The sequence below is a fragment of the Alligator sinensis genome, unplaced genomic scaffold, assembly GCF_000455745.1.
Source record: "Alligator sinensis unplaced genomic scaffold, ASM45574v1 scaffold31_1, whole genome shotgun sequence".
Lineage (NCBI taxonomy): Eukaryota > Metazoa > Chordata > Crocodylia > Alligatoridae > Alligator > Alligator sinensis.
Window position 1 is genome coordinate 162,496 of NW_005841884.1, and position 20,634 is coordinate 183,129.

The following is a 20,634-nucleotide window of genomic DNA, read 5'->3' on the forward strand; positions in this document are numbered from 1 at the left end:
CCGAGTTTATTATTATCAACATAGATGCCTTGGACATAGGCAACTTGAGATTCTTTTATAAATTCTAGGAAAACTACTGCTTATCTATCTGCATGTAAAAATGCATTGTGTTTGACACTTGCCAAGAACGTGCCCATTTAATAACAATTTTTAAAGGCCCCCATTCCAACTGGCTACTATTTGCATTGAACTAAGAGAATTATGCTGACACTGAAGTATTGTTTGATCAGGCAAGCGGCCGTCTCTAGTCATCTGATAATCCTGTGCGTCTGAACCTTTTTGTCTCTTATTAATAAAGTAGTTATAACAGTCCATTGACAAAGTTCTAATTTCTACAATGACAGTGCTATGCTGGATTCCTGCGGAATTCCTCAAACTGTTTATAGCCTATGTGAATAATTGCATGGAAAACATAAAAAGGATGCTGAAGGTAAGGGTGGAGTTGATGGAAGTAGTTTTGGTTATTCTGTAGACTGTGATCTTGCATCTAAGTAAGCTGTGGAATATACTGTCTCATGTAGTTGTAGGGCTGCTGATTTATTAAGGTACCATCTGTCAGTGAGGTGTGCATTCAAAACCATGATGAGGTATCATGACTAAATGGTCCACTCCCATGAAAGGGTCATGAAGTTTTAACATTGGTGTTAGAGACGCACACATCTCCGTTCTGGCAATTATTGGTAGATTTTCAGATAGGTTGGTTGCTATTTCAGCTGGCTACAGTTAACTTTGTTATATTGCTATAAAATGTAAGTACTAACTGTTCTCCCTTCATAGAGAAGTTTGTATGCTTGCTGTTATATGAAACAAGTGGCAGCATTTCATTGCAGGATGAAGTGATTGCTGAAGCTCTTACAGGAGATTCAAGCCATAATTAATGTTCATAAAGTACTTTGGATAGAAGGTGTTGGAGAAGAGCAGCATATTACATTTAATAATGCAGTGTCCTTTTATGACTAGTGTTGAAGAACATAATGTTCTTGTTTTGTACTATTTATTTCACAACCATAACTTTCTTTTTATGTCTTTTGTGTGCCCATGTACATTAATCTATGAACACACACTATTTATGTGCAGTGACTTTTGAAATTTGTAGTTTGCTAACTTAGTTAAGATTTCCACATGAAAAGGACTTAATTTATGATGGCAGTGGTGCCAGTGCAAATTGGTTTAGATTTCTTTTATTCTTTTATTCACAGCAACTGGAACAGATCCAGAAGGAGCTAAGTGTTTTGGAAGAGGATATTAAACGAGTAGAGGTGAGGAGCCCAGACATTGTTGTAACTCTGACAATTTGACATTTTCATCCAGCTGTCTGCTTGTCTGTAGGTTGCTGTGTTATATTTATGCCATTTGTTTCATTCACAGGAAAATTGAACAGACAAAGCTCTTTCTTTAACTTGTCCATTTAGTGAATGCATGCAAGCTGCACCTTGGTGGAAGAGGGGGCCATTCATCCTGCTACTCAGATTTTGCCAAATCCTTTACTTTGGTAGTGAGCAGATTGGCATAATTTTATTGGTTGATGTATTGATCATAAAATTACTAAATTAGTTGCTGCTTTTAGTTTAATTATTCAACTAGTTAGAGCCCAGGCTGTGGGTAGATGTAACGTAACATGCAAGGCAGCAGCACTTTGAAGCACTACAAAAATGTAGCACACCAGGTGCAGACAGATGTAATGCTTCCTTGCCGAGCCTCCCAGTTGGAGTTATGCCAAAACACGAGGAAGGGATGCAGTGGCATGGCCTTCAGTCAAGGGACATGATTGCTTGCCTCTCCATCTCTGCTCTGCCCTGTCCACCAACACTAGGGAGACCCAGGGCTGCAGCGTGCTCTGTTACAGCCTGCCGATGTCACAGGAGCCTTCTCTACATGCTGCATGTATCATGCAGTTAACTGGTTAATTGCACAATTACCTTGAGAACAACTACATGTGCAAAGTAGCTATCATACCATAAGTTCCAACTGGCTATAAAGGTAGACCTTGAAAATGTGTACTAACTTTAGAACTGGTTGCTATCAAGGTTTAATTTGCACGTATAGCAGGGTCCCTCCCTCAGCTGAAGGGCTCCCAGCTGTACAGATGATGCTACATATGCAGATTATAGGGACCCAGAGTCCTGCAGCTGCTGATACTAAGTGCCAGAACTCAGCTTGGTCCTGGCATTCAGGGGGCATGGCTGCCCCAGAAGTGTGTGAAATCCCTGTTGCTGGGAGCCCCACATCTGAGGAGGCTCCCAGCTACAAGAATTTTGTTTCTTGCTAGGACAGTCCCCCTGGACCAGCAATAAGGCATGATGGGATCTAGTGCAGGATCCCACAATCACACCTTCTGCCATGCATGTGTGGCATGGCAGGAGGTGCGATTGTGTGAATCGTGCATTAGATCCCATCACACCTTTACCTGCACGTGTAGAGGGCCCCAGAGATTCCTGCTTTCAAGCTCCAATGATGGCTGAGTATTCAGGCAGCACTCATTAACTATCCATCCTTCTCTTGTTTCCCTGCTCTTGGAAAGTAGTGTATGTAGAGGTCAGGAGAGTGCTGGGAAGGAGCAGAAGTAGAACCACTGCTATATATAAAATGAGGAACAATGTGCTATCTCCTGATAACATTCTGTTCCTTCTTTTATGGTAATCTGATTGTCATAAGGCGTGCTTTAGTGTTGCTAGGGTTTATTCTAGATATTTCTAAATCTACTAGCTATCTCCTTCCATCCCTAATCAATTCTTATACTGCTCGAGCTTTCTGCATGTTCTCATGGGACTGTTTGACTCCAGGAGTGAGGAATTAATATTTGAAGAGACTGCATCAGACTCAGCAGCCTCTTGAAATTGTACTGCCCAGGTATCAGCCAAGCTTCTGCAGTCTCTCCCCGCTACTACCCAACAACCATCACCAGCTTTCCGCCTAGTATCTAAATTTTTGTTATTTACTTTGAGTTTATACGTCATAAAAATGCATTAATTCTTTGTTCTAGACACTTTTTGATGCATTATAAAAATTGACAACTTCAGGATTTCTCCTTCACCGAGTAACTAACAAAGTATAGCTCAATTCATACAAACATATTTCAATCTATGATCTTGCAGAGCCTTCTCAGAACAGGTATTTCATGACTAATAAGATGCAGCATTCTGCTTCAGGTTAAAGTTCTGGACATACTTAAGGTGTATCACCACGTTGCATGCAGTGAGGTTGTTTGGGCTGGGGGTGACTAAGGTGTGCATGATAGCTACAAGGTTTGCTCATTTCCGAAGGCACAGCCTCCTGGCTGCAAGTAGGTCTTAAAATGGAAAAAACCAAACCAAACCCACGTATTTGGTTACTGTGGCAGAGGAGAGAATCCGTTGTAGAAATTGAATAAATGGTATGCCTTTGGTTACATGCCACAAAAATAAGTATATACATCAATATTGTACATTTAAAATCCGTCCATTGATTTTTGTGTGCCTCTAATATGTTGTAACTTGGCTCTCTGTTTCAGGAAATGAGTGGCTTGTACTCCCCAGTCAGCGAGGATAGTACTGTGCCTCAGTGTGAAACTCCCTCACCGTCACACAGGTACAGAGTTCACAGCTGCTCAGAATTTGGACTGCAGAGTCCACATGCGGCTCTAGTCCTCAGTAGTCTTCTTTGTCATGCATGGAACTCCAATAGAATTACTTTTTTGGATATAATAAAAAATATCATATATAGGGTCCATCTGTTTTCTCAGTGGTATGCATCTTTCTGTCAATATGTTAGCGAAGAGTATTGTTGCAACTCCACAGCTGGATTAAAGACCTGTTTTTTGTCGGGTGCCTTCAAAAGCTGATTGCCTTAAATACTGGATGGATTAGTTGGCATAGACTGTCTGAATTGCTGGGTATGAAAAGCTAATATTTAATAAGTACCATCTGTGCTTTGAACATTATGCAATTAATTCTTGTACTTGGCACATGTACAGTCTAAAGCAATTTCACATTAAGTAAGTCACTGTCCTTTGTCTCTGATCAGTATGAAAGGTTAAATTTACATGTTCACATGGCCAGGTTTTAAACTTAAATGCTCATTGGTTCTGCCCACCTGCCTTCTGTCTTTGATTAAACCCAAATTATGTTGCTCGGATTGCATTGTTGATTGAATTTTAATCTGGGATACTATATTCCGGATTACTGATAAAATTCTAAATGACGTGTATGCCTGGCTTTGCATTTGCTCGTGATTATAGTTTAAAGTGTTTTTTACAGTGTATACATTTTTATAGTAGTTCAATCGTGCATTATCTATTATGCCATCAAGGTGATATTTCACACATTGAATGTATAAGAACTTTATTCCATTTCTTGTGGCTGTATTTCTCTTAATGATATAGTCTTCTAGGACAGTATTTACCATGATCAATATTGTTTGGTTTTGTTACATCAGCAAACACCCCGTTTATTGCAGAACTGAACATAATAGCCCAGAGATGTATATTAAAGTGGTTGGGAGGTCATTCACTGGAGATTTTCAGGGCAGTGTAATGGTGACAAGCCCAGCAAACATCTGGATAAAGTCCCTAGATCTTGCTTGGGGATGTAATCTCTCATATTCATGTTAAATTCTGGGTTGTAAAGTGTTAGAGAGAGCGATAAGAAGCATCTTCTGCTGTATCATTGTTTTGGGGTCTTTTTGATTAGTGAATAACTTCAGTGTCTTTTTTCCCTGCTCTTGGTAAGGTTTCTCTAAGCAGTGGCTTAATGAAGTTAGGCTGACTCTGGACAATTTTACTCTTGTGCTCAAGGTTCTGAGCATCACTAGTGAAAATGATTGATTTGATTGTTCTTTGATAACTTAATGCTACTACTGTTCGGGAAGTCTGTGACTGACATCAGGCTCAGTAAATTGACCCCACAATTGATGCCATTTTACACACTTCGCATACTTAAGATCCTGTGCGCGCGTCTACACAAGCATTTAAGCGCTACTAAATTTAATGTGCATTAAGTGATTTTTTTGTTTTGTTTTGTTTGTTGTTTGTTTGTTTGTTTGTTTGTTTGTAGGTGTTTACACATGCAGGCACTTGGTACTAAACTAAAGTTAGTGCCAGGTCCCTGCAGTCCTGCCATATGCCCTCAGTGGCTGGGCAGACCCGGCACTAAAATTAGTGCCAGGTTGCATCTACACCTGTGTTAATGCACTTTAACTAACCACGCCTAAATGTAATACCTTCATATGCAGGTATTAATTTTGGCATGATTAAACTAATTTCACCATTTTTAATGCTCATTAAAGGCACATGTGTAGACACGCCTTGTCTTTCAAAACAGAAAGGCTTTCCTTAAACTGAAACATTAGCTTCTATAGAAGTGGATGAGATTACCTCTCACTTGAGACAAATCAGCAAATTATTATTTTTTTTTCAAGCATTGGTTTATACCAGTGGTGCTCAGCCTTTTGGCCCCATGGGCCAACAGAGTGGTGTAGGGCCAGTGTACAGGCTAAACAGGATTCTGTGCCCCAGGATTATGTCCATGTGCCTGGATTTGGCTCATGCTGCCTCTGTCCAGCCCCATATGCCAGGATCTAGGGCCTGGAGGCCCTGTGCTGCCACTACCTACTCTGTGTCCTGGGATCAAGCCTCTTGCTGACCTACATGTCAGCTCTAGGACACAGGGTCATAGATCTGTGGGGAGCTCTGTGGGCTGGATGGCAAGGTGCTGGGGGTCGGATCTGGACTGGAAATTAAGCACCCATGTTGTATACCACTGCAAACCTAGATTAACATTTTATAGCTCAGACTATTGGCAAAATATTGGTAAAATCTTCTTTCTTTGTCCCACATTGGTTTCACTTTAGCAGTGCTTTTCTGACATTTGTTCAGGCCCCCATATGACTTGCATTCTAGGGTCAGTAGTTCTCATCTTGTACTCTACTGAAATTGTTAGTAGGTATGTTGGTAAAACTCCATTATTTTAGTCACTACAGTACAGCAAAAGAAGCATCTTTTAACCTTTCATACTGAAGAGAGATACAGGTCACAGTAATGGGTTTCTTGGCTTAAAAATCTGGCAATTGCATTGCTGTGACCCTGCATTTTTTTTCTGTAAACATGATCTGCTTACTGCTGCCCTGTTCATTCTAGAATACATAATCTGACAAAACCATTGTTTTATGTATAGCATTATACGAACCTGGTAGAATAAATGAGTAAGGGCTTTTCCAGAATGCATATGGGATAATTTCTCTCTAAATTAGCAGTTGGTGAGGTTTCCAAGAGGCAGGTCAGATAAACCCAGGTCAGGTCTGAGCCAGGCCTGTGCTTCTTACCCAGCTGCTGTTTTCCCCCTGTTGCTTAGCTATGGAGGCTCGGAAGCCTGCCGGCTAGATCTGGCCCATGGGGCCTTATGTTGCCGATCCCTGCTTCAAGCCTCTAAGTATCCCTTCATTACCTTGTAGTGTGATATTGCCGGTGTCAAAGAAAGTGTAGCTTTTTTGCTAAAACAAGTAATATGTAAAGGAAAGATTCTTAAGGGACTTCACTTGTCTAGTGATTTCTGAAACCTATGACTATGCCACATGCTGGTATTGAGTCTGTTTTCATATGACCAAAGACCTAAATTATTTGGATTCCTATTCCAGTAGCTCTTGACTTCCTAAAATTAATTTGGTTTCCAGTATTAAACGTGTTTTAGTGAACAGCTCAAAAATTGTAATCTTGATGTTTCCTTGGAAAGAATGCTACAGAATAATTGATGGGAGTTTTAAAATTTGCTGACTCTTCTGGTTCTATGTTAAGTGAAATATTTCATATTAAAGCACACTTTTAGAGATGCAATGAACCAGTAAGAATGAAATATAAATATATTATCTCATTTTAAAGTGCACTTATAATCATTTCCATGTTCAAATGTGTTATTTAATTATAGGGAAGTTGAACATCTCCATATGAATTAAAATGATGTGTTTTAAACCAGGACATATCTTGTTCACATACTTAATTTTTTTGTTATAACTTCATCTGGTGAGAATTCCTTACTAATGTATTTTATAAAACAGTACAAGGTTACCATAAATATTTGCTTTTGATGGAAAAATCTATTTTGTATGTATGTTTGCAGTATTCCCTCTGCTTGAACTTTTAGATCCACCAGTTCCTTGTCTAGTTCCTATCTGATGTATCCTTTAATTTGCGTCTACCTCTGAATCACTGGCTTTTTCCACCAAGCCTCCTTTTTTAAATTTGTTTTCTGCTTGAATAACAACTTATTCCTTCGTTTTACACATTCCTCACGCCCTATCCCCCTTCAGCACAAGCATATAAGCACACCTAGCCAAAAAGTGGTTCTTTCTATCTTGTATTGATAGCCGTGCTTTCTAACATGGAAATGGGGCCTTGAATTTTCTGTAGCTATAACTACAGAAGGCACATTGTTGTAACTTAACTGCTTGCTTTGTACTCAGTATGTTCTAAAAAGAAACCAAATTTGTAAAATGCTTTTCTACCAGAAATGATGAAACATCAAGTGGTGTAATAATATAATACTTGTTTACTGAGCTAAGGGTTCCTGTTTTTTATGTATTAATGAAGGGAAATAGAATTGGTGATGAGTGGGATTATTAAGGGTTAAGAGAACAAATGTTTCTCAGAAAGAAATTTGTTTCCTAACCAACCAACACAATGTGCCTCTTGGGTGGTCAGTAGGTACATGGAAGAAATGCATAGCTAACGTTTTCTTGTAGCTTTAGTTTTTCAAATAAATGTTATCATTCTAACCCGAGTTCCTGGGAAAGATGGCCAACTAAAAAATAATTTTATCTAGGGGGTGTGTGAAGCGGGCCCTATTCGATTCAGATTCAGCCCGAATCAGGGACAGTGATTTGATTTGTTGATTCGGATCACTGTCCCGGATTCGATTCGACTGAATCTGGATCTGAAGATTCATAGAATCAGCAATTTGGACACAGACACAGCTTTAAATGTTTTTCTACATACCTTGAGGTAGCAGGCGCAGCTTGTGATCGCTGCAATGCTGGAGCGCATGGAGCATTCCACAGGAGTGCAGGAGTGTGCCCTCCACGTGCTTGACGGCGAACCTGGAAGTACTTCTGGGACTGTCAGGGAGCATGCTGACAATCCCCCTCCCTCCCCTGTGCCTCCCTGGCTTGGCAATTGGCTGCTGGGGGACCCTGGGTGCCCCCCCACCCCCAAACAGACCGAGGAGGCACCAGTCGCTGAGCTGGAGAGGTGCAGGGTGGGCCCCAGTGAGCTCCCTGGCAGATCCAGAAGTGGATTGGAAGTACTTCTGGGTCTGTTGCCAAGCGCATTGGGGAGCCCCCCACACTCCTGTGGGACACTCCTCTCACCCCAGCATCGCATCACTCACAAGCCCCTGGTACCTAGAGGTATGTAGAAAAAACATTTAAAGCTGTCTCTGTCCGAATCTACAAATCTCTCCAAATCAATTTGAAGGGCTCCGATTTGATATGGAGAGATTAAAGGGTCATCCAATTAAATTTGGATTCTGAGATTCGGCCACTCAATCGGGCCAAATCTCCACTGAATCAAATCGGGGACCAAAGCTTCGCACAGCCCTAATATTATCCTGATGTTCACTTGTTCAAACAATGTTTTTTACCTATTTACTCTAATTCCTTGTCTTCATATCTGTTTGTTCTTTCTTTATTTGCCACCTGTTGCCTTTTTTTGTTTTTACTCTCAGACTTTATAACATGCTTTATTAATTAAAGTAGCTGCATTTGTTGATCACAGCTGTTTTTTCTAAATATTAGGAAGGCTTGTAAATAGGACCTTCATTTTAAGTTTCCTTTAAGTCTGTTTGTTTAAAACAAACAAACAAAAAACATCAGCTTCACCTTTTGAGTATTGTGCAGAACTGGTTGATCTGTCTGTGGCTAGGGGAATTATTTCTGCATTTCTGGAAGCCTTTCATCTCGAAGACTTGTGGCAAAATGATAGTAGACACTTTAAATCTGCATGTGTTGCTGTTAATTGTCTCTACCTTTCTCTCGCAGCAGCATATCTTTCATTATTTTCCGGCCATGCATCTCATTCTTATTGCCATCTACAAGAACTGCTCTGTTTCATTACTTTTTTTTTTCTGGCTCCGTCCTGATTAAAGTTTATTGTCCCTGAATGTGCTTGAAACAGCCCATTACTTTTCCCTCCCCAAAGATATAGTACAAAATGAGTATCTTCCTGGAAGATTTTTTTTCATGTATACCTTTATTATTTATAGTTTCAATGCAGTAATTGTTAAGAACTCATCACTTGGACTTCTTTAGAAGTTAATTATAGTGGTGTGTAAAAATAATTCCACTGCTGTCATGAGTGCCCACTTATCTCCAATACATTCTTAAATTTAATATTTAAGTTGAGGACTAAAATATTAGTTACTAGTATTTTGTCTTCCTGGCATTACAGATGGCTGAAATGCTTGTTCTAGTAATTGGTAGTCTTATCATGCACAAAATGTCAACATGACTGATCAATTTTTGCAACCAAGACAAGGACATGTGTCTGTACAGAGCTCTATTTTAACCAAATCAAGTCAAATAAATGTTTCCTATAACAATAATAAATAGCAACAAAAAATCCTGAAGCTTTCACTAGTAACATTGTTTATATCTAGCCCTATGCTGTACATCAGAACATAAAAATGAAGCTGACAAAAACTGTTATATAAGTCTCTTTTTAGTCCAAGATAAATGACATGCCAAAAGTAAATGTCATAGAATAATTACATGAAAACAAGACTTTCAAAAAATGTGAATAGCAGTGGCATTTGCAAGAGAAGTTTTGTAATAATTTTTTCTGATGCTATTCCTTTGTGTGCAAAATATGCAAGTATTTTAAGATTTAACATTCAAAATGCTACCCTGTATTAAGTAAACAAGTAAAGGCTGACAATTAAGAGATGGAAGGATTTGCATATCGTTTTAAATACTATAGGCAGGATTTTCAAGTAGGGCTATTTAAAGCTCAGTTTCTAAATATGTTTTTTAGATGACCAATTAATTGTTCCCATATGCAAAAGTGTTGAAAATCCAGTAACTCCTACTCAAGTTGTCAGATGCTGCAGAGGGGAATGGGGGTTAGTAATTTTCAGAATTGGGCCACTTAAGCTAAAGAATGCATACTTCAGCACAGTGGCATAATGAAGGGAGGGTCAGCAAAAGACCAACCTTTGCCCTGGTGGGGGTGCAAAAATAGTGTCAGTTGTGCTGTCAGACCAGCTGCCACTGTGCTGCCAGCACTGCAACCAATGCTGCTGCTCCATGCGCTGCTACCACCCAGACTGATCAGACATCCCATTATGCCTCTGCTTTAGTTCCTGAACTTGGGCACTAAAAGCTCTTTTTTAAAGACATGGTTATCGTTCTCTAGCCTTGTTTTCTTAATAAAATTCTGAAAGAAAGCAACTTGGTACTTTACTGAAATTGTATGCAAGAAAAACCAGGAAAATATGCAGTGAAATATGCCTGAGCTGTACCTCTGGGTTTGAATATTTTCAAGCTTAAAGCTGTACTTCACAACTTGTACCCCAGTCTAATACAGAGTTGGAGAAATGATTTCTCAGTGTACTTTAATGCAGTGATCATGGACCCTAGGTGCCCTGAGGTGAGGAGATAAGTAGATAAGTGTAGGCTCAGGCTTGTCTCTGCTTGCTCACCCCCACAGCCCATCTCCTCTACAAGGAAGCAAGCACCATAATATATAAATTAGATTTTGAAACTGGAGGCTACTCAATTAGCAAAAGTTATGGAGGGGTGTCTTGAACCCAGTGAGGAGTGCCTCAAGTTCAGAAAGGTTGCAAGTCAGTAGTAATGCTAAGGTATTTGAAACAGAAATCACTTCATACACCCCCCCCCACCTCCCCAGTCAATTTCTCTGACTCCTACTTTCATGCTGTTATACTGGGCTCCATGAAATAGTAATAACTCTTTCTTGGATGGCAGGTTTTCTTACACAATTATTTTGTAATAGTATGTGTTTAAAAAAAACAAACAAACAACCATGCCATATGCACAGTGTTTAAAATAAAGAGTATAGTTGTCTTTGCATTTTGTGTGGAACACTACCATGTTTGACTATATTCTGACAGAAATGCATTTAACAAAAAGGTAGAATTTCTTGTAGGCATAAGGATAATCCCTCCTTCGTCTCTAGCAGACATTTCATTATTCTGTATTTAAAAAAAACAAACAAACTTGATATTTCGTGCCTGTAAGATGAATTTCTAAACAAGTCTGTTCCTGGATGTAATGGGGAAAATAAACAGGTTGAAAATGATAGAGGATAAGTGCACAGTGATTTTTTTTTTTTTTTAAGTAGATTTTCTGTTTCTCTTGGTTTTACAGTAGTATTATTGATTCCACGGAATACAACCAGCCTCCAGGGTTCAGTGGCAGTTCTCAGGTAAGGTAATGCATAGATCTCTGCAAAAAGGCCAAAAATAATGTTTTCAATATCCAGAACATTGATCAAACACATTCTTATAAATCTAAATCTTTAAAAAGTCACATGCTTATTCAGGGCAGAAACTAAAGGAATGACTGCATATGTTCATGAATCCAGATTCAGCCAGGGACATATTCTTTTCACAGGAGAACTGATGCAATAAATTTAAATATTTGATTTTTGTTGTTGTTGTTGTTGTTGTTGTTTTCAAGGCTAATTTTTCTTTTTTATGGCCATTTTAAATGGAGGGAGGTGCAGTTTGTTTGAGGTTTAATTCCTCTTTACTAGAAGCATTTGGGAGGGGAGACGTGACTTACCGAACCACCTAAGCTGACTCGGATATGCTGGTCGGTTTTGGATAACATCTAGGACACAACAGAGATCTTTTTGGACATCTGTCCTTTTAAGGCTTCAAATTTAATTGATTTATTTATTGAGGTAAAACCTCCTAATATAGGCAAGTCCTTGGCTAACTCACTAGGTGTCCTTACTCTGTGATTGGGTATCTCATCACACTTGTATTGTTAATGTGTTTTCGTCAAATGTGCAGATAATAATGGGTTTGAATCTTAAATGTTGGGGAAAATAAGCTAAAGAATAAATTAGCGTAAATAATGCATTGTGAAATAAATCATGAACTGGCATTTTTGTAAAATGTGTAAAACCAGCTATCAGTTTGTAATTGAGTGGAGGATATTCTCTTCCTGGTCCATGTACGCCTGTCATTCATGATACCTTGGTGATTGGCTTTTTATAAATACCATTTATAATTTTAATTTTAATAAATTTTAGATACCATGGTGATTGGCTTTTTATAAATACCTTGTATCTCCTGTTTTCTAAAGGTTATGCAAAATGGGAGTGCAGAGTTTATCTTCAGAGTTTTAACCTAGGTTGATTTTTATTTGTTGGGATTTCTTTTTTGCATTAACGCTACTCATCTTAATAGTTTAATTTTGCCTTCTGAAGCAGAAAGGAGCTGCCTGTTTATACCCTTCCCCCTCAAAATAATTCTTTGTTTTTCAGTCGTTATGCATGACAGTCTATTAACAAGAGCATAAGTTTGTGTCCTTGAATATATTAAGATCTTCTCTCTCTGGAATGTAAATTGCTAATTAAACTCTAATGTATTTTTGGATTGGAAATCTGGAAATAATTTTAAATGCGAAGAAATATTTAGTTTAAAGCTATTTTTAATCTTAAAAAGAAATCTATGGTGAAAATGAAGGTAGAAAACCAGACTGCCTGTTTTGTTAATGATCAGTCTTGGTAAAATCATGTTAGGCACTGCTGGAAGTAAGATACAGTACTATACTGAAATGGACAACATGGCTTTCTTTTTCACACCTCAATGGGCATTGCTCTGTTGACAAATGTAGAAACTCGTTCTTCAAGGATAACTGGTTTTGTATACAGTCATACAGTATTCAAAAGCCAGGTGTGTGTGTGTGTGTGTGTGTGCGTGTGTGTGCGTTATCTATGATCTGAAGGCTTAGATGGAATATTTTAGCCTCTAATACCTTTCATTTTCAAGATAGAAATGATGAGGTTGTATGCAGAACTGATACATTTTTCCTTGTTGGAAGTTTCTGTTCAAGCTATAAAATTTAAAATAAAAAAAACCAGTTCTGCCTTTTCTTCCCAATTCTTTCTTGTAGTTCTTGCATTAATAAGTGAGGCTAAAAATAATGAATACATGCAGCAAACTCTAAAAATTCAGTGAATCACTCCAGGTATTTGAAGTAATTGTAGTGCTTTGCTATGCTTTCTGTAAATGGGAGATCCCATGGGATATTGGTCACTGAAACACCAACTTTCTCTACAGTGGCTTGTTTGAGTCTAGGTAGTGACATGATTCTTGCTAGCTTGGTGCTCCAAACAAATACCCTCATCTAGAGGATTCGAAATGCTTTCTCAGTTTTCATAACCTAGCCACCAGCTAATTAAAGTTCAAAACACTTGCATGGGCTTCGGGAACAACAAGGAGACTCTCTAAGTCCAAACTATCCTATGCCTGTTATAACAGTTTGTAGTCCTACATCAGGTTTTAGTGGGCTTCATTTCCCAGGGGCATCTGTCTGCATTGCTGTAGCTGGTTTCCATGGAGACCCGGCGGCGGCGTGGCCAGTCTGACAGATGGGGCTGGGGGGGTGCGTGGCTGGGCGAGCAGCCGCTCTGGGGCCAGGCTCTTGTAGCAATGACAGCGTGGCCCAGAGCCAGGGCAGAACTGTGATCTGTTACCTCCGTGCCCCAGGCAGGGGCGCAGAGATCGTCTTGCTGCAAGATCCCAGCCCCAACCCTGGAGCAGCTCCCTGCCTAGCCATGCACCCTGCCAGTGCTGCTGGGGCCTGTCTCCATGGAAACCCTGGGCCCTCACTGTCAACAGCCCCACTGCTGCTGTGGTCTCCATGGAGACTGGTCTTAATGATGTGGACAGGGGCTGCTGGGAAATGGAGTCTGGCCACTGGCCAGATCTACCATTTTGCCCACCCTGATAATGGGTTTCATAGATGTTAGGGGCTGAAAAGGACCTTACAGATCATCCTGTCCAGCCCCCCTGCACTTGGGCAAGAAAGACTGCTGGAGTTGGATGACCCCAGCAAGCTGGGTGTCAAGGTGCCTTTTGAAAATCGCCAAGGTCCTCAGCTTTCTTTAATCATCTCAAACAGGAGAGGGAAACTTGTTTTCTGGCACCTGGCACAAGGTGCTGTCTCTTGCTTGTGGTTTATGTACAGCATAGCTCTCCCTAGAGTTAAACAGCTTCTCCTTACTCCTTAGACTGTTTGGATTTTGGACTGCAGAGCCTTCCCCCTAATCATTGGTTTTTCAAGTTGGTGAGAGGGTATCATTTTGCATCCTCCTCCCCTCCACCTAGCCAAGCCTTTTCGCCAGCTGCTTATTCATTACAACTGCCTTTCCCCGATCCTTCTCCTTGTCATCATTTCCAGCATAGCTTGGTAACTAATTGAGTAGCCATAAAGCAGGTTTCTTGCCTTGAAGCTGAAGGATGCTTGGTTAGAATAGGAGCAGCTGAGAGTATTTTGCTGTTCTGCTTCTGATCAAGAGTTTCTGCAGATGGATTGTTAGCACAGTGGAGCAGTTGTGAACCAGTCTGAGACCTTTTTGCCTTGTAAGATCAAGCAGGTGTGTACTGCTTATTAGGTGAACTACCTAACATAATTGATTTAATCTCTGTATGGACTGGAGCCACCTAGCAACTTCAGGATTAGTTTATTATTAGCTCATCTTATTCCAGGCAGCTTCTCACCTCGAGACTGAAGTGATTGTTGTATGATACTTGCAGCCATTTTGAGCCTGGTTGTTTAATGCTGAAACTCTTGCAGTCCAGATCATGTTAGTAACATGAAGATGCTACTAGGATAAAGTCACCATGTTTCTATTGTTGTCAAGACTGCAGTGAAGCAGAGACACTTACAGTATGTTGGATGTCTTTTAAGTCTATTGCTTTCAATATGATACCAGTTATTTTGGGCATACATGCAATCAGTGTGAAGTTGAAATCCTGAACACGTCATTTATACAGTTAGCTTACAACCATAGCTCTTATATGATAGGTTACATCTGGAGTTTTTGCTGCTTTCTCTAAATCAAGGGTGTGTTCATGCATATGAATGAATATTGTAATTTTTTGTAGTGCTCCCATTGACTTCAGTGGAGCCAAGATTTCAGTCTTCATGGTTTGCACATTCCTGTGTAATAGAACCTTATTTTCCTATGACCAGTGATACTGTTATGAAATGATTCATGAAGGAATGAGGGAACTTAATTAAGTTTTGTATGTGTGTATTCAGAGATAATGGAATGAAGTTTTTTAATGTATACATTTTTCTTTTATATATAGGCTAAAGAAATGAGTTATATTCTTCTTCCAGCAGAGATGTTTCCGATTTTTACCAGTAATATAAATATGAGGAAAGAAAGAACTATTAATTTTTTTTTCTATTACTTCAGTGGTAAACTTGTTCAAAACATTCATTTTGTTTTATGAAGTTGTCCCCTCACAATTTTTATTGATTCTACAGGGTTGATGATTTTTCCAGACTTCAGCTGCAATATTTCTAAACTTTCGATAAATTTAATTCTATCTATTGAAGCCTTCCCTGGAACTTAGAAATGTCATAATAGACCTCTGTTTTTTCTTTTATCTGATTGGCAATTTCATAAAGAACAGGAATACTTCTAACATAATTTTTGTTCTTTGAAGAAAGTGTTTATAAGAAAATCCATTTTTTCTGAGAGTTCTTGCCTGGAGAACTGCATGGTATTATTCTGTATGTTTTCTTTTGTTTGAGAGAGAAGTGATAGGTGAGGCAAGGCGATTGATATTGCAGTATCTGTACCCTTGAGTTGTGTAATCCTGTGACCCCCCCCCCCAGGATTCCTAGTTGTTTTCATTAGTGAGTTGGTTTCTGAGTCTTGTGCCTGAGGCTTCGGCCCATGAATTACAGCCCTGTTCCAATGAGTTGAAAGAATGTGAAGTGCAGGAGGAGGTCAGCCTGGCTAGACAACAGTTTCTTCAAGGAGCTGAAACGCAAAAAGGAATACTATAAAAAGTGTAAACTTGGTCATAGTACTAGGGGAGAGTATAATACTATCACTTGAGCATGGAAGAAGAACATTTAGGAAGAACAAGGTACAATTTGGGATGCAGCTGGCAGAGGATATAAGGCAATAAAAAGGGATTCTGTAGGGATTTCAGAAGTAAGAGCAAGACCAGGAATTCCATTGGTCCCTTACAGACTGCAGAAGGCAATCTAGTTATGGATGATGCAGGTCCTCAGGGAATCTGTTGCGAAACACTTAGACGAGAAGGTGATCAGGAGCAGTCAGCATAGATTCAGTAAGAGCAAGTTATGCCTGACCAATCTAGTTTATTTCTGTAACTAGGTGACAGTCTCTGTGGATGAGGGGAGGGCAGTGGATGTGGTATACCTTGATTTTTAGCAAGGCTTCTGACACTGTCTCCCACAACATTCTCATTAACAAGTTAAGGAAATACAAACTTGATGAAAGTGATGGAAGGTCACTGGTTGAATCATTGTAAGATAACTGATTTGAATCGATACTCAGCAAGTAGTTCACAGTGGCTCAATATCTAGTTGGGAGGAGGTATCAAGTGAGATTCCCCAGGGGTCTGTGTGACTCTAATATTATTCAACATTTTCATTAATGATTTGGATGATTGGACTGAGTGCATACTTAGCAAATTTGTGGATGACACCAGGTTTCTGGAGTGTAGGGATAGGATCCAGAATGACCTGATTAGACTGACTTGTTAAGCCTTACGCCCCAAAACTGACAAGAACAAGTTGCATATTATAATAAGGTGTGATTTATTTATTTATTTATTTATTTATTTTTTGAATAAGTGTTGTTTTTCTGTTCTCTACTCAGACCAAAAAGCAACCATGGTATAATAGTACATTGGCTTCGAGGCGGAAGAGGCTCACGGCTCATTTTGAGGACCTGGAGCAGTGCTATTTTTCTACCAGGATGACTCGTGTAACAGGTAAATTTATTTTGCAGTAACAAGTACGGTGCCTAATCTTTGAGGTGCTTCCAGTTATGTTTCTGTAATCCAAGGATCATAAATTGACTTGCCCTTGAGAGTGCGTTTTGCTTTCTTCTCCAAGTTCTCTTACATGCTTACGCACCTAGGTTGGCTGATAACATAAAGTTTCTCATTCAATCTCAGCTGTGTTTTAAATGTAGGAAATAGAATCCTAGTGTCAGAAAATACACAAGGGGTATATGTATATACAAGGCAGTGCATGGAAGAAACAGCATTCCTATTAATGAACGATAAGATGTAGTTGTTTCTCTCCAATATATTCTTTTAGTAACATACAGTATTGAGACATAAAAATGTTTGAGAAACTTTGGATGAGTGGGGTTTTTTGTTTATTTGTTTTTCCCACACTCTCACTAGTACATGTAAATTCCAACCCAAAAGCTACTGACGACAAGGGTGGGAAGGTAACTTGGCATATTCCTGCACATAGTGAACTGGCTACTAAGTATGGCAGGGACTGTGCAGCCTGGCTGCCTCCTCTGAAAACTTCCATGTCCTTCCTCCCTCCCTTCTCCCACCTCTTAAGGTTCCCTTATGCTCTTCAGCGCACTTGGAGTGCCAGAACTGTTTCACTTTTCTGTTTAGACTTTGTTTTTGATTTTTGTAATGGTCTCTATTGAAATGGCAGGCCGATCCGAAAATGTACATAATAGGAAATTACCAACATTTGTGTTTAAATTATTCCTTGCTTCAGTGGAAGGTGTATTATTTTAACTCTTGTTGCTGCTGCACTTAAACAAGGGAGGAGTTGTGCACTGTAGCTCCGTGCCTAGAAACTTCTGCTGTCTGATGTGATTATTGGGGCCTCTGGCTACTTTGGCTGATGACTGGTGGATGTTTGTTAAATCCGTGATTTCCCTAAATAAATTAAAGCAGCTGGCAACATGGTCAGAGCTGTGATTTGGTGTTTGATTCATCTGTAGTATTGGCAGTATGTGTTGATGCTCCTTCTAGGGAGGACTGATGTATCAGAATGTGCGTACAGTGCAGTGCTTTTTTCCCCAGAGGTCAAGGCAGAGTAGAGTGTGATATCTCATTAGGCAGAACAATCCTCTTTTAAACAAAAACTCAGCACTCTCCTTGAAGTTCTGCTGTTGATTATTTTAAGCATTTTTAATAGAAAGAAATGGTGTCATAACTGGTATTTAAAATGGACATGGATGCTTTATGCAGTGCTTAAAGTGTTTGCTTCAAATGAGTGGTGAAGAAATATAATTTTAATTATAAAATGCCTTGCACTTTGACAGACAAAAAATCTTGAGAAATAGCTTTCCATTTTCCAGTCATGAAATATATGAAAGAAGGATGACGTGCTTGATCTCTAGATTAGAAAGAAGAGTAGTAGCTACTTTCTCTGCTTGCTCTATTGCCTGGTATTTGAATAGAATTTTCTTTTGAAGAAGACCTGTTGGTGTTCACATGCTTTTGCCTTTCCAAAGCTTTCTCCAAAACAGTTTGGTATGGATCTACTTTAAATAAAAGGAAGGTATTTTTGAAATCAAAAGGTGAAATGAGCACTGAAGGAGATAGGAGATTTATATGCCTGTCTCCTCAAATGCCTTGACTATTTGTCTTGATTTCCCTTTTATAGAAACAAATACTAAAATTTCACTTATTAGCAATGCAGTGCAGGTGAAGATCTAAGAGTGAAATACTTGATTTCTAGGGAACAGAATTTGGGAGGGTGAAAGGCAGCGTGGTGGGGGTTCTTCCTTCCTTTCTCATACAAAATAGATATGGCATATTCCTGATCTCTTTACGCATAAGCCGTTTGGAAAGTTCTGAGAAAATGAGCCTGACTTCATCTTTAAACTCTGAATCCATCACTAGTAAATGGTTCATGGAATGTTTATTCTTGGGGGTGGAGAGGGTGTGTAGCTGAAATGTTTTTGCATCTGTTTGATGCAGAAAGGAAAAACAAGATATTCCATTTGGGCATGTTTTAGGAAGGTAGAGTCAGGTGTGTATTGCAACACTGAAAGCTATATGTATTCTCAGCATTTTTGGTCCCAATCATATTTTGAAGTTGAGTCACTTATATTGCACTGCAATAAGTAATTTCTTCTATAGCAAATATTAAAAAACAAAATGCTAAAATACATTTTAAATGACAAAAGCTGCGACTCATGAGAAATTTGGAAATTATTTTAATTCTTTTTTGCAGCACTTTTTTAATCTTCTTTTGCAGTTGTTTCATTTGTCCACAATATATTTGTCATTGCTTTTTAAAATTACATTTTTCCTCCTTTACAGAAAGTCATATCTTTCTCTGAGTTAATAAATCAGGTACCTTTCAGTTTCTTATGCCCCACAATTTAATTATCTCTTATGACTTCTGAAGAGACAGGGAAACTTTTTTCAAGTCTGTTTTTTGGGTGTAACTGACTCTTGTAAGTATACTGTATTGGGAGAAGGGAGTGTAATATGTATTCACCCCTATTAAATATTGGAACCATACACATTTTTTACATTTAAGGTAGGTTTTCAGTTTTAAATATTAGTAATCCCTGTGGTTTAGGAGGTCTTCCTTTATCTAAAATTGGGGAATATTTTCTATACAAGGGAAGGGTATGTTCATGGTTTTTAAGGAAGTATAATCAATATAGTATTGCAAGGACTGAATGAAGAGAGTGAATTTGCATTAAATTCTAGAAGTGCATGTTGGGGGTGAAAGAAATGAACAAATTTTAGTTGTGAAAAGGAGTCATTCCCAAATGTCCTGCTTAAACAATGTCATATGACTGTTTAGAACTCGGTATTCTTTTGCTGTTGAACTTTTGTTTACCTTTATTTTATGCTGTCTTTTCCATCTGCAATTTTGCTACCTTTCTCTAGATGACAGTAGAACTACAAGCCAGCTGGATGAATTTCAGGAGTGCCTATCCAAGTTTACTCGCTACAATTCTGTCCGACCCTTGGCAACACTGTCTTATGCTAGTGACCTCTATAATGGTTCCAGCATAGTATCCAGGTAAGAAATATGTTGTAGGTGATCACAGGAGGCTGACAGTTATTTAGCTTTGAGAATACTGAACTCTTTTCTTTTAAATGCAATGAATTGGATAAGGTGCAAAAAGCTGTAGAAGCTTGTTTTATCTCTGACACCATAGTGATGGGTTTCCCCAAAAGGTTTTGTAAATTCACTGGTTGCTTCTGACCTATAAAAGTAGACTGGTACATCTGTAATTTTTATCTTAACAGGCACCTGTCAAGACATGAGATCCAAACCTCTTGAGGTACCAGTGACATTCTGTAATCTCCATGCAGAAAACAAAAAGCAGAAGGTTTTCAAAGGCTGTTTATTCTCTGCATTAATATATTTGATAGAACTTTAAAGAAGTGTTTGTGAAGTATCCATCAGTGAACTTTTTTGTATTGAAGCTCCTATTTCAGTTGACATCAGCAGTTTTGCCAAAAAATCTGTTCAGTTAAACATCACTGGAGCTTTCAGCTTTGATAACCAAAAATATATAGCAAAGTTGTTGTAGGTTTACCAAGTCTGAATTTTTTCCAAGCCTGGAGAGGTTCTAGTTAAAATCTTTAAAATGATGTGGTGCTGCTGAAGGACATAATTGCTTTGCTATGATCGGAA

The 20,634-nt window shown here is 39.0% G+C and overlaps 1 protein-coding gene across 1 annotated transcript in view; it reads left to right on the forward strand.

Moving 5' to 3' along the window:
* Nucleotides 1-20,634, forward strand: part of COP1 (COP1, E3 ubiquitin ligase) — a 210,567-nt gene that overhangs the window by 32,941 nt on the left and 156,992 nt on the right. The window contains exons 7-11 of the mRNA XM_025196730.1: nucleotides 1,200-1,259; nucleotides 3,491-3,567; nucleotides 11,350-11,407; nucleotides 16,865-16,979; nucleotides 19,878-20,013. Of these exons, the coding sequence (XP_025052515.1) occupies nucleotides 1,200-1,259; nucleotides 3,491-3,567; nucleotides 11,350-11,407; nucleotides 16,865-16,979; nucleotides 19,878-20,013 (446 nt within the window). The remainder of the gene's footprint in view (nucleotides 1-1,199; nucleotides 1,260-3,490; nucleotides 3,568-11,349; nucleotides 11,408-16,864; nucleotides 16,980-19,877; nucleotides 20,014-20,634) is intronic.